Below are 14,666 nucleotides of genomic sequence, written 5' to 3'. Positions count from 1 at the left end.
CTCAGTGGTTGAGTGTAGGTGTGCACAGTGTCTGTGCGGCACCTGATGAGGTAGGTTGAGCCACTAGGGTTTGCAGTAAGTTATTGAACCATACATTGGTAGTGTAAATAACCCCATGTGATCCACAAGAAAAGCCCTGTATATACATAATTACTAGGATAATTTTAATGCTATAAGTTAATAATGTCACACCATTTGACAACAAGATAGTGATGAACATTGAGGTCATCTAAAGGATTCTTTTGAGGTTCTTTTTTTTTGTTTTTGTTGTTTTGTTTTATTTTTTGAAACAAGGCTTCTCTGTAGCTTTGGTGCCTGTCCTGGAACTAGCTCTTGTAGACCAGGCTGGCCTCGAACTCACAGAGATCCACCTGCCTCTGCCCCCCAAGTGCTGGGATTAAAGGCATGTGCCACCACCGCCCTGCATCTAAAGGATCTTATAGAGGTTCCCAATGGTGGCAATGGAAAGGCCAGGTGAACCTTTCGAGAGTGCTTCTCAGCGGCACACTTCAGAGTCCAGAGTCCACGCTGAGGTGATGCCGACGGCATGGATATGTGAGTCAAGCCATCGGAGGAGTTCTCAGTATTGCTGCCATTTGGATGGGAACGTGAGAGATTACAGTCATCTCCTTATCCATTCTGGAGGGGAACATCCGAATCCACGCAGATTCTTTCACCCCCCTAAAGCTGTTGGTGTAAGCATTGGAGCCATGTGTCTTAAGACAGAAGACATGTTTTATGACACTTGTGCTTTTCTCTAAATCTCTGATTCCTGCCAAGATGAGCTGTTTGGTAAGGGCTAAGAGAAAAGCTATTTCCATACAAGGTGGACAAAAGAATCAACTGCTGTTTAGTGGGGGGAGGGGACGACTGCAATTCAGGTGAAAAAAAGAAAGACTCAAGGAAGCCATCCACCGTTTCACTAGCTGCAAAGTTGAGTGTAAGTCAGTTTGGGTAAGCAACTCCACGGCTGAGTAGAAATCCAGAATTAATAACTAATTCTGGCAGGTGAACTAGTTTCAATATACATGAGGTAAATTTTCAGGAAATACTTCAACTTGAATATTATTCAATATCAATTATCCTTCAAGACAAAAGAAAGGACAGAGAAGCCGGGCAGTGGTGGCGCAGGCCTTTAATCCTAGCACTTGGGAGGCAGAGGCAGGCTGATTTCTGTGAGTTCGAGACCAGCCTGGTCTACAAGAGCTAGTTCCAGGATAGGCTCCAGAGCTACAGAGAAACCCTGTCTCAAAAATAAATAAATAAGCTATCCTTCTTGGGCTCTCTGCAGGGCCTCCACTCCCTGCATACCTCCTCTTTCTTCCTAGCCCACCCAGCTCCCATTCAGAACCCTCCCCACTTCGGCCCCACTGTCCTCTTTCTGCACATAACATCACCCAGCCCAGCCTGTCTGGGCACTGGGTCTGAATCCTCGGGGCACTCAAGCGGGCGGGACTCCCTTTGTTTCTATTGCCTGCCTGCACCAAGCAGGGTAGGCACTTTGTTTGCAACCTGCCCACCAGCACGGAGGCCTGATCTCTGGGCGCCAGGAGAGACAGCATTGGAGAGAGCCAACGTTGGGGAGAGCCAGCGTTGGGTAGGCAAGGAGACCTAAAAGAAGATTCATAAGGGAGCATTTGGAAGAAGAGATGGGCAGACGCCAAGGCAAGAATTCGCCCAACAAGCTGAAAAGCAACATGAAGCCACCAGAAACAAGCGACCTCACAACGGGAGGACATGAACACCTTAATCAAGAAGAAGTAGAAAAGACTGACTTCATGAAAGTGATTGATGCCCTTAAACAGCATGTAAAAAACGCCCTTATAGAAATGGATGAGAAATATAACAGAAAGTTTGAAGAATTGAATAAATCAGTGAATGATACCCTAGAAAACCAAGGAAAAACAATCAAACAGATAATGGAAACAGTTCAAGACTTGAAAACTGAACTGGAGGCAAAGAAGAAAACACAAACAGAGGGCCGGCTGGACATGGAAAATTTACATAAACAAACAGAGTCTACAGAAACAAACATAACCAACAGAATACAAGAGTTAGAAGAAAGAATCTCAGATTCTGAAGATACCATAGAGAAAATAAACACACTGATCAAAGAAAACAGCAAGTCCAACAAACTCTCGTCACAAAATATTCAGGAAATATGGGACACAATAAAAAGACCAAACCTAAGAATAATAGGAGTAGAAGAAGGAGAAGAAGTGCAACTCAATGGTCCAGAAAATATATTTAATAAAATTATAGAAGAAAACTTTCCCAACCTAAAGAAAGATATACCTATGAAGGTGCAAAAAGCATACAGACGACCGAATAGGCTGGATAAAAAAAAAACATCCCCTCGCCATATAATTATCAAAACACAAAGCATATAGAATAAGGAAAGAATATTAAGAGCTGCAAAGGAAAAAGGCCAAATTACTTATAAAGGTAAACCTATCAGACTTACACCTGACTTCTCCATGGAAACCATGAAAGCCAGAAGGTCCTGGATAAATGTACTGCAGAAACTAAGAGACCATGGATGCAAGCCCAGATTACTATACCCAGCCAAGCTTTCGTTCACTATAAATGGAGAAAATAAAATTTTCCACGATAAAAACAAATTTAAACAATGCGCAGCCACAAATCCAGCCTTACAGAAAGTAATAGAAGGAAAATCACTAACCAAGGAGTCCAACAATGACCACAATAACTCAGACATCTAGAGACCCTTCACAAACACAAATCAAAGAAGGGAAACACACAAACTCTACTACTAAAAAAATGACCGGAGTTAACAACCACTGGTCATTAATATCACTTAATGTCAATGGACTTAACTCACCTATTAAAAGGCACAGGCTAAGAGATTGGATACGAAAACAGGATCCAACATTCTGCTGTTTACAAGAAACACGCCTCAACCACAAAGACAGGCACGTACTCAGAGTAAAGGGCTGGGAAAAGGCTTATCAAGCAAATGGACCTACGAAACAAGCAGGTGTGGCCACACTAATCTCTAACAAAGTAGACTTCAAACTTAAATCAATCAGAAGAGATGGAGAGGGGCATTTTATACTCATAAGGGGAACAGTTCATCAGGATGAAGTCTCAATCCTGAACATCTATGCCCCTAATATAAAAGCACCCACGTACACAAAAGAAACATTGCTAAAACTCAAGGCAGTCATTAAACCGCACACACTAATAGTAGGAGACTTCAACACTCCTCTCTCACCAATGGACAGGTCAATCAGACAGAAACCTAACAGAGAAATAAGAGAATTAATGGAGGTAATGAATCAAATGGACTTAACAGACATCTATAGAACTTTCCACCCAAATAGGAAAGAATATACCTTCTTCTCTGCAGCTCATGGAACCTTCTGAAAAATCGACCACATAGTCGGTAACAAAGCAAACATCCACAGTTACAAAAAAATATTAGTAACCACCTGTGTCTTATCAGATCACCATGGATTAAAGTTAGAATTCAACAACAATGCCACCCCCAGAAAGCCTACAAACTCATGGAAACTGAACAGTCAACTACTGAACCATACCTGGATTAAGGAAGAAATTAAGAAAGAAATTAAAGTCTTCCTGGAATTCAATGAAAATAAAGAAACAACATACTTAAACTTATGGGACACTATGAAAGCAGTCCTAAGAGGAAAGTTCATAGCACTAAGTGCCCACTTAAAGAAAACAGAGAAAGCTCACATTGGAGACTTAACAGCCCACCTGAAAGCTCTAGAAAAAAAAGAAGCAGACTCACCTAGGAGGAGTAGAAGACTGGAAATAATCAAACTGAGGGCTGAAATCAACAAAATAGAAACACCGAAAACAATCCAAAGAATCAATTAAACAAAAAGCTGGTTCCTGGAGAAAATCAACAAGATTGACAAACCCCTATCCAAACTAATCAAACGGCAGAGAGAGAATTTGCAAATTAATAAGATCAGAAATGAAAAGGGGGACATAACCACAGACACAGAGGAAATTCAGAGACTCATTAGATCTTACTACAAAAGCCTATATGCCACAAAACTGGAAAATGTAAAGGAAATGGACACTTTTTTAGATAAATACCATATACCAAAGTTAAACCAGGACCAGGTGAACAATCTAAATAGACCTGTTAGTCGCGAAGAATTAGAAGAGGTTATCAAAAACCTCCCTATCAAAAAAAGCCCAGGACCAGATGGTTTCAATGCGGAATTCTACCAGAACTTCCAAGAAGAACTAATACCTATACTCCTTAATGTATTTCACAATATAGAAACAGAAGAGTCATTGCCAAATTCCTTTTATGAAGCTACAGTCACTCTGATACCAAAACCACACAAAGACTCAACCAAGAAAGAGAATTACAGGCCAATCTCACTCATGAACATCGACGCAAAAATCCTCAACAAAATACTGGCAAACCGTATCCAAGAACACATTAGAAAAATTATCCATGATGATCAAGTAGGCTTCATCCCAGGGATGCAGGGCTGGTTCAACATACGAAAATCTATCAATGTAATCCAGCATATAAATAAACTGAAAGAAAAAAACCATATGATCATTTCATTAGATGCTGAAAAAGCATTTGACAAAATTCAACACCCCTTTATGATAAAAGTATTGGAGAGATTAGGGATACAAGGGCCATACCTAAATATAATAAAAGTTATATACAGCAAGCCGACAGCTAACATCAAATTAAATGGAGAGAAACTCAAAGCCATCCCATTAAACTCAGGAACACGACAAGGCTGTCCACTCTCGCCATACCTCTTCAATATAGTGCTTGAAGTTCTAGCAATAGCAATAAGACAACATAAGGGGATCAAGGGGATTCGAATTGGAAAGGAAGAAGTGAAACTTTCGTTATTTGCAGATGATGATAGTGTACATAAGCGACCCCCAAAACTCCACCAAAGAACTTTTATAGCTGATAAACACCTTTAGTAATGTGGCAGGATACAAGATCGACTCCAAAAAAATCAGTGGCCTTCCTATACACTAAGGATAAGGAAGCAGAGAGGGAAATCAGAGAAGCATCACCTTTCACGATAGCCACAAACAGCATAAAATATCTTGGGGTAACTCTGACCAAGGAAGTGAAAGATCTATTTGACAAGACCTTTAAGGTATTGAAGAAAGAAACTGAGGAGTATACCAGAAAATGGAAGGACCTCCCTTGCTCTTGGATTGGGAGGATCAACATAGTAAAAATGGCAATTCTACCAAAGGCAATTTATAGATTCAATGCAATCCCCATCAAGGTCCCATCAAAATTCTTCACAGATCTTGAGAGGACAATAATCAACTTTATATGGAAAAACAAAAAACCCAGGATAGCCAAAACAATCCTATATAATAAAGGATTGTCTGAAGGCATTACCATCCCTGACTTCAAACTCTATTACAGAGCTACAGTGATGAAAACAGTGTGGTACTGGCATAAAAACAGAGAAGTCGACCAATGGAATCGTATAGAAGACCCGAATTTTAACCCACAAACCTATAAACACCTCATTTTTGATAAAGGAGCCAAAAGTATACAATGGAAGAAAGAAAGCATCTTCAACAAATGGTGGAGGTCAACCTGTAGAAGAATGAAAATAGACCCAAATCTATCACCATGCACCAAACTCAAGTCCAAATGGATTAAAGACCTTATTATCAGTCAGAACACATTGAACCTGATAGAAGAGAAAGTGGGAAGTACCCTACAGCAGATGGGCACAGGAGATCGCTTCCTATGTGTAACCCCAACAGCACAGACATTAAGGGCAACGTTGAATAAATGGGACCTACTAAAACTGAGAAGCTTCTGTAAAGCAAAGGACACTGTCACCAAGACAAAAAGGCAACCTACTGACTGGGAGATCTTCACCAACCCCGCAACAGACAAAGGTCTGATCTCCAAAATATATAGAGAACTCAAGAAACTAGACTTTAAAATGCTAATTAACCCAATTAAAAAATGGGGCACTGAACTGAACAGAGAATTCTCAGCAGAGGAACTTCAAATGGCCAAAAGACACTTAAGGTCATGCTCAACCTCCTTAGCGATCAGGGAAATGCAAATCAAAACAACTTTGAGATATCATCTTACACCTGTCAGAATGGCTAAAATAAAAAACTCCAATGATAGCCTTTGCTGGAGAGGCTGTAGAGGAAGGGGTACCCTCATCCATTGCTGGTGGGAATGCAGTCTTGTGCAACCACTTTGGAAATCGGTGTTTCAGTTTCTCAGGAAATTAGGGATCAACCTACCCCTGGACCCAGCAATACCACTCCTGGGAATATACCCAAGAGATGCCCTATCATATGACAAGAGCATTTGTTCAACTATGTTCATAGCAGTATTATTTGTAATAGCCAGAACCTGGAAACAACCTAGATGCCCTTCAATGGAAGAATGGATGAAGAAAGTGTGGAATATCTACACATTAGAGTACTATGCTGCGGTAAAAAACAATGACTTCTCAAATTTTGCATGCAAATGGATGGAAATAGAAAACACTATCCTGAGTGAGGTAACCCAGACCCAAAAAGATGAATATGGGATGTACTCACTCATAATTGGTTTCTAGCCATAAACAAGGGTCACAGAGTCTACAATTGGTGATCCCAAAGAAGCTAAGTAGGAAGGTGAACCAAAGGAAAAACATATAGTTGTCCTCTTGGCTATGGGAAGTAGACAAAATGGCCGGGGAGAAAATTGAGATCTTGGGGGTGGGGTGGGATGGGGGTAAGGGGAGATGGGGAGAGAAAAGGGAGAAGAGGAGAATGGGGGGAACTTGGGGAAAAAGGAGGATTGGGATAAAGGAAGGTTGGATAGGGGAGCACGGAAGCACAATTCTTAGTTAAGGGAGCCACCTTAGAGTTGGCAAGAGACTTGAACCTAGAGTGGCTCCCAGATGCCCAAGCCAAGGTCCCCAGTTAGTTCCTTGAGCAGCTGAGGATAGGGAACCTGAAATGACCCTATCCTATAGCAATACTGACGAATAACTTGCATATCATCATAGAACCTTCATCTGGTGATGGATGGAGATAGAGACAGAGACCCACACTGGAGCACTGGACTGAGCTCCCAAGGTCCCAATGAGGAGCAGAAGGAGGGAGAACATGAGCAAAGAAGTCGGGACTGCAAGGGGTGCACCCACCCACTCAGACAGTGGAGCTGATCTATTGGGAGCTCACCAAGGCCAGCTGGACTGTGACTGAAAAAGCATGGGATAAAACTGGACTCTCTGAGCATGGCGAACAATGAGGGCTGATGAGAAGCCAAGGACAATGGCACGGGGTTTTGAACCTACGTAATGTGCTGGCTCTGTGGGAGCCTAGCCAGTTTGGATGTTCACCTTCCTAGAAATGGACGGAGAGGGGAGGACCTAGGACTTACCACAGGGAAGGGAACCCTGACTGCTCTTTGGACTGGAGAGGGAGGGGGAGAGGAGTGGGGGGAGGGGGAAAAGGGTGGGAGGAGGGGGAGAAGGGTGGGAGGAGGGGGAGGGAAATGGGAGGCTGGGAGGAGGCAGAAACTTGTTTTTTTTTCTCCTTTTCTCAATAAAAAAATGGGAAATAAATAAATAAATAAGAAAGGACAGAGAGTGTCAAGTAACAGATTTTATTTGGTAAAAAGAACTGTAGTTCAAGCACAATGAATAAAACTATCCCCCCAATGTGTTCTATTCAGTAAAACCAAGAGAAAGGTTTTTAAAAAGGAATTAGCTTTAAAAAGTGGGTCTGGCCAGCACCTCCTTGGCTGAGAGGAAATCCTAAATATAAAACTTTTGGGTGGCAGCGTCTACCCTACTTTGGGTACATGAGCTCCAGTAGGGGGCGCTGCAGACATCACCTCCTAAATACAAAAGACTACTGAGGGTTAACTAGACCAGATCTCTGAGCAGTCTCTTTCATGTCCAAAGTGACTTTCCTAGGGTCGCAGGGACAACAGTGGAGGACACCGGGGAAGGTGGAGAGAACCTTCAGGGTGAGAAATTCTGTACTGCCTAGAGCACAGGTTCCCATCTCTCTCTCCAAAGTTACCTTCAAGATCACAGATCCCAGGGTCAGGGAGTGGAGTGAGACCTAGAAAACAGCCAGAAGCCTCCTACCTTAGTTTATCTTCTTCTTAGATCTTGGTCTCCCACCCTCACTACAGAGCTGCCCAGTGTGTCCGTGATCCCCAGATGAGACAGAAGCCTGGCAGAATGTTGACAGGGTGATTCTTCCTGTCGTGATGGGGATGGTGCCTCCCCCAGTTCACTCTCTGTATGGACTGGAGAATCACAACTCCATTGGCTGACAGAGTGAATTCATTTTCGCCAAGATTCACCACAGGATTGGGTAGTCAGAAAACATATTGCACTGGTATAAGAAATCGTTGGTATTTCTTTTCTTTGTGAGATCTAGTGGTTCTGTCATTTCTTTGATGGATCCTCTGTTGGTCATTCTCTGCCCAGATGTTCCTACCTGGGATTCTGGGCAAAGATCCCTGCTTACTCTGCCCGTGGGAGCATCCACAGTACTCCTTGTGAGAGCAGTCTGCTGGACGTAGAAGAGTACATAGGCAGGCTCCCTCAGGACCAAAATCACATCACATCTGTCGACACTACAATCATCCATCTTATACCATTGGCCATTGCCAGCTTTGACATAACAAAAGTAATGGCCACTGTGACAAGTCAGACCATTATGGACCAGCACAGCATACAGGGCATACACCAATGGGCCTCCACTGGACTGAGATACGTATGGCTGGAAATAAAGGGACTCACGGTAGCTCACTTCCCTGGCCTTGTTGTCACCTGTGAAATCTGAGAAGCGATTCAACACCAGCAGGAGAACCTTTGGGGCATCCTGCACAGTCAGAGTTTTGGAAGCTGCCGTCTTCTCCTGACAGTGGCTGCAGTGATAGGCATTTTCCCCACACAGCTTTTCCTCCTTTACTAAAGCCTCCAAGGCTTGCTCCACACTCTGAGCTGCTTTGATATCCAGGGTGATGTCAAGGAAGGGCTCTAAGATGTCTGTGGTTTCCTGGCAGTGGAGACACTTGATCTGAGATCTCCAGGAGCCTCCAAATATCTCACGGATGAGGGTGCTCTGCTCAGATGTGGACCCCAAGTCCTTGTTTTCTTGGAGACAGGATGTGTGCATGGCATTCAAGATGAACATCAGAAACTCATGGGCATCTTCCTGCTTGTCCTTATGGAAGGCACCAGTTAGCGCCTTTGAAGGCCGCATGGCACCCCTCGCGCGGAGGAGACTGCGGGACACATGATATTTCATAGCACACATCATGCAGCTTCCTTGGTTACAACGGTTCTGAGAGTGCTCCCAGGACAGCAGGCGGTTGACAAGAGGTGGTGTGTGTGTCAGGCACTGCAGGGCAGCATTCAGGTAGCAGCTGTTCCCCGTGTTCTTGAGCCCAGCTCCCACGTCATAAGGCTTCTCCCACGTCAGATTGTGCTTCCCCCTGGCAGCCAGCTCTGCTGACACCTGAGCTTCATCTTGATGCTGGGCTGGTTGGTCAGGAGATGACAGGGCAGGATCTGTGGGAGGACAAGATCACAGATAGACTCCAGAGCTAACAGCCTTGGTTGAGGACATGTAAGCTATATTGACTTACTGTGAGACTCACCTTCTAAGAACAGCTTAGCAGACTCTATGTCCCCAGCGTCCTTCTCCATACATGGAGCTGGTGTCCTTTCAGCAGGCAGGATGCTTTCCCTCTCGTAAAAGCTCACTTCTTCATTTAAGCAGGCTACCTGGCTCTGCTGGTCTTCATCAGATGCTGACATCCCAAAGGAAGTGTCTCTGATGCCAGAGGATGAACGGACTTGCTAGCAGGGTAGGAGCAAGCAGGAAAAGTCAAAAGCTTCCTTCTTCCAGGTTCTTAAGTAGGCTTCCAACAGAAGGTGTGGCCCAGAGTAAAGGTGTGTCTTTTCTCCTTATAATCCCAATCAAAGCCTGGAGTTGGTGGCTCGCACCTTTAATCCGAGCACTCAGGAGGCAGAGGCAGGGTATCTCTGTGAGTTCCAGGGCAGCCAGGGCTGGAACCCTGTCTCAAAAAAGCAAATTTAAAAAAAAAATCCCATCAGGTGTATGTCTTCCAGAATCATGATGAAAGTTAAAGCCTTCCGTCTTCCCACCTCAAAGTCTGGTGTTCCTTTTAACACAAATCTACACAACAGCCAATGCAGAAAGGTTTGTAGACATGCACTCCAAGACTTTCACTTCAGTGGTGGGTGGGGCAACAAATGGACATGATCCTGGTTTTGAACTAGCTTCCAAGATGGCAGAGGCCATGCCCCTGTGGTAGCATTCCTTTCTGCAGCTTGTTTGCTTGTTCCCTAGATTACTGTTTTCCCTCAACCCTATCCTTGATTGTCGAGGTAACTACATCTGGAACTATCTAAAATCCAAACATGGCAGCCACCTGTAAGAGATTTTTTTCCTTAATTTGAGGCAGGAAGATCCACCTCTACCCAGGATCTTTAAGGTAGGAAGACATGCCTCTAGTCCACATCTTAGGTCAGAAAAGAGAAAGCCTAATTTCACAGAACTAACCTTACGTTTGACACTCTGGAGACAACATTTTGCTCTTGGGAGCAGGAGTGAAACAGGAGGAGGGTGTTTCTCAAATATTTCTTCTCCCTTTGACCTCCAGACTATGCTCTTTGTTCCTTACTCAGATTTTCAAGGTCAAACTTATCACCCAGAAGTACAGCTGTGCTTCCCCGGCACAGGCAAGGCTGCTGGCCTCTAATGGCTGTCAATCTGCACACAAATTGCTCTAAGCAGGCTTCTCAGATGCTTCATGGTTCAAGCATCCCTCTATCCTGATCACTCCCTAGTAACCCCACTACTGAGTAAGAGATCTCTGTCTTATACGGTGGGACATCCCCACACCGGAGAGGTATGAGATCAAACAGTAAAATATCTTCGCACCACAAGGCAGAAGCACACAGCTAACTCAGCACACCACAGTGAACGAGCTAGGCTGTGAGAGTCATGCTTTTGAGGAGAAAGGGTGCGTGGTGAACCTGTGTCCTCGTGGAAGGTGCCGGTTGACTAGTTTGAATTATGTACAGATTTACAGAGATGGCCGTGACAGAGAGTTATTAATCAGGAGAGGTGTAGCCAGTAGATTAGTTAGGTGCTGGCCAGGTGGGAAGTATTTTGCAGTGGACAAGAGGCATTCATGCGTGCAGGGTTGCTGTTAGGTCTTTGGAATTTGGTGAGGCAAGAATATATCAAGAGAGTTGGGAGTTCATCCTTTCCACACTCAGGCCTACGGCAATCTTGTTTTGTTTTTTCTTTTGGACTTATTCCCTGGGTAGGGGATTTCAATTTTCTTAAAGCAAAAAGGAGGTATAATCAACGATAAGATAGACAACATCTGTGAAGAAAAACAAACAAATGTTACTGTCTCCCCCATGGCTGGTAGGCTAGGACAATCACTGACCTTTCTTTGGCATGCCATAAAAGATAGGTGTTTGGTTAGATTCCCCCAAATCCACATTTCCTTTTGACGCCTCCTCCTCCCTGCAGTATTTCAGAGAGACCTCTCCTCCCCCACTCAACATAGCTGCTGAACTTTGACCTCTAGGGGACCTCACATGCAGGACCCTGAAGAGGGGGACATAATCTGTAATTAAGGCAGCCTCTGGATCGCAGGAGCTCCTGGCCATCTCAGGCGAGGAGATCTCAGGCAAGGGAAGGGTCTTGGTGCCTTACCGAAGGGTTTAAGGTGCCAACCCATAACTCAACGTGGCCTCTGGGCCCTGCCTACAAACCAGCATACTGGTGCCTCTATGCCATCCAGCTAGTGAGGAATCCCGCATCCAGTTCTCCAGCTTCCACCTTTGCCAGCACTTGGCACTTTCCTTGTGTGGTTTATTTTCTTTTCTTTTTTTGTTTTTTCCCTTTTTGTTGTTGTTGTTTTGTTTGGTTTTTTGTTTGTTTGTTTGTCTGCTTTGTTTTACTCCCTAAGAAAGGTCCAAAATTAGGCAGGTAGTGGTGGCATATACCTTTAATCCCAGCTTCGGTGAGGCAGAGGCTGATGGATCTCTGTGAGTTAGAGGCCAATTTGGACTACAGAGATAGTTTCAGGAGAGCCAGAATTACACATAGAGAAACGCTGTCTCAAACAACAACAATAGTAATAATAATAATAGTAATAAATAAGAAGGTGGAAGAAGTCTGGTAATAATGTAAGTTTCACAAAATGATTAAAATTACAATAATGAATATTTAAACAAAAATTCTAAGATAATTAGTGTTTATCATGAAATAGGTCTAAGTCCTAGGCTAGGGTTCCCTGGAGTTTACTTTGTGGTATAAACTGTACTGATTCCCTTCAAAAATCTTGCTGACTCCCACTTCAAAAAGATAAGATGAATGTTTAGGTAGCAAATGCTACTGTTGTGTTTGTTTCTGAGGCAAGATCCTTTGAACCATCCTGACAGTGCTGGTGGATTTTGTGTGTTACCTTGACCCAAGCTAGAGTCACCAGAGAGGAAGGAGCTTAGTTGACAAAATGCCTCCCTGAGATCCAGCTGTAAGGCATTTTCTCAATTCCTGATCAACGGGGGAGGGCCCCGGCCATGGTGGGAGGTGCCATCCCTGGGCTGGTGGTCCTGGGTTCTATAAGAAAGCCGTCTGAGCAAGCCAGGGACAACAAGCCAGGAAGCAGCACTTCTCCAAGGCCTCTGCTTCAGCTCCTGCCTCTAGGAACCTGCTCCTTTTAAGTTCCTGTCCTGATGTCCTTCAGAGGTAAAAAGCAATGTAGAGTAAGCTGAGTAAACCCACTCCTGTTGGATTCAGGGGGGGTTGCGCAAAGATAGGGACAGACCACCAAAGTCTAATAAACCAGACGCAAACTTTATTCCAGAAACCAGAATCCAGGAAAAAAATTAAAAAATTAAATAAAAAATCTCCATGGGGCACAAAAAGTTATCAGCTGAGACCACAGCCAGAGATTTTTTTGGGGTGGGGAGGTAAGGCTGTGGCAGAGGTTGGTTTCTGAACACACTCTTTTATAGTAGGCACCAAGCATTAGGTCTGAACAAAAAAATTTTTTTACAATTTTAAGGTAAAACTCAGATACAGATTGCCTTACTTTACAAGCTCCATTAATAGTTTTTTAGTTAAACTAGTGTGTGTACTTATTATCTTCCTTGGTACTTCCAGGTGGTGTTTACTGAAGCCCTTGCTGTCTGCTTGATGCTGCCAGTTTAACATAGCAGGGATAATGCCTAACCCAGAGGTCATATAACTATTTTCTAGCTCTCAGTTTGTGGAGAGATGCTTTGGCCTTGTAAATAGAGCTATGGGTTGTAAAGTGGAGTAACCCACTGTGAATAGTTAATCCTCAAGCTGCCGAGAGAGCTGCTGACAGTCTGTTCTCATTCTCCTAGGCTTATAACTTCATATTTCTTTATTTTTACATTCCTATTTCTGGAATCTACATTTTTATATTCTTATTCTTGGACCCTTCCCTCCCAAACTTACTTTTTGGTTATGGAATAGAAGAAACCCTAAGAAAACCTGGTACCAGTATACTGGGGTGTTGCTGGGACAACCCTGGTCATGATTTAGGGATAATTGTGGAATGACTTTGGAACTTTGGGCTAGAAGAATAATTGAGTGTTAAGAGCTCAGTGGGGTGTTCTTTAGGACCTTGAAACTCAAGAATGTTAAGAGCAACCCAGAAGACTAAGACCTGGCTTGTGAAGTTTCAGAGGAAAGTTTAAAGATTCTCTCAAAGCCTTTTGTCATTTTGAATAAAGATTCTGTGGTTCTGGTTAGCAGAGGCTGAAGAATCAGCTGTGGTTAACAACATACTAGCGCTGTAGGGCATTTTCTCAATTAGTGACTCAATGGGGGAAGGTCCAGCTCCCAAGTGGGTGGTATCAGCCTTGAGCTGTTGGCCCTGGGTTCTATTTTTTTTTTGTCCATAAAGGCTCTTTATTTATGTTTTACATCTCTAGAAAAAGAATCCCAGGATTTTCCCTCCTGTGTGCTTTCATCTTGCCTCTTCATGGTCCATGATGCCAGCTGAGGTGGTCAGTACAATGAAGCCAAACTGACGGGATGGGAGCAGATTGTTCTGCCATTTTTCTAGGTCTTTGAGTTGCACATCAAATCTAGGGCTTATTACTCCACACTTGTTCAACCTGCCAGTGAGGTTCACAACGATCTTCCCAGCTCTGTGGTCGTCAATGATTTCAAATTCACCGATATAACCATGCTTCATCATCACGGTTAGGAACCGAACGATGACTTTGGAGCAGGGCCTGATGAGGACCTGGCGTTTGCCTCTCTTCTCTGCATTGTTGATGCTCTTGAGAGCATCGGCCAGGACGTTCATGCGCACCATGGTGGCGGCGCGGGAAGATGGCCGAAAGAGGCCTGGGTTCTATTTTTTTAAAAAGCAGGTTGAATAAGCTAGGGAAAGCAAGCCAGAAAGCAGCTCCTCTCCAAGGCTTCTGTGTCAGCTCCTGCCTCCAGGATCCTGCCCTGTTTGAGTTCCTGTCCTGACTTCTTCAATGGTGGACAGCAATGTAGAGGCATAAGCTGAATAAACCCTTTCCTCTCCAACTTGCGTTTGGGTCATAGTATTTCATTGCAGCAATAGAAATGCTAAGTAAGACACTGAC

General features: G+C 43.8%; 2 protein-coding genes across 2 annotated transcripts; both read right to left on the bottom strand.

The window, feature by feature from the left end:
• Positions 1-8,334: 8,334 nt before the first annotated feature.
• LOC121462144 (ubiquitin carboxyl-terminal hydrolase 17-like protein B) lies at positions 8,335-9,803 on the bottom strand. Its single transcript, XM_041673561.1, has 2 exons — positions 9,644-9,803; positions 8,335-9,554 (listed from the first exon to the last, which is right to left on the bottom strand). The coding sequence occupies exons 1-2, from the start codon at positions 9,801-9,803 to the stop codon at positions 8,335-8,337; spliced, it is 1,380 nt and encodes a 459-aa protein (XP_041529495.1).
• Positions 9,804-13,962: 4,159 nt separating this feature from the next.
• Positions 13,963-14,397, bottom strand: LOC121462394 (40S ribosomal protein S15a-like). The gene has a single exon (XM_041673957.1). It carries the CDS (start codon positions 14,384-14,386, stop codon positions 14,033-14,035), a length of 354 nt encoding a protein of 117 aa, XP_041529891.1. The 5' UTR covers positions 14,387-14,397; the 3' UTR covers positions 13,963-14,032.
• Positions 14,398-14,666: the final 269 nt, after the last annotated feature.

Source organism: Microtus oregoni, unplaced genomic scaffold (genome assembly GCF_018167655.1).
Source record: "Microtus oregoni isolate MIOR12 unplaced genomic scaffold, Mior012 000024F_ref0000369, whole genome shotgun sequence".
Taxonomy (NCBI): domain Eukaryota; kingdom Metazoa; phylum Chordata; class Mammalia; order Rodentia; family Cricetidae; genus Microtus; species Microtus oregoni.
The sequence above is the reverse complement of the archived record's forward strand: the minus strand, read 5'-3'. Positions and strand labels throughout refer to the sequence as shown.

Bases quoted from the DNA above. Each gene is read 5' to 3' on its own strand.
- LOC121462144 (XM_041673561.1), bottom strand. From the start codon at position 9,803: ATGTCAGCATCTGATGAAGACCAGCAGAGCCAGGTAGCCTGCTTAAAT. The intron at 9,555-9,643 runs GTGAGTCTCACA...GTCCTCCCACAG, and splicing joins TGCTAAGCTGTTCTTAGAAG to ATCCTGCCCTGTCATCTCCT.
- LOC121462394 (XM_041673957.1), bottom strand. From the start codon at position 14,386: ATGGTGCGCATGAACGTCCTGGCCGATGCTCTCAAGAGCATCAACAAT.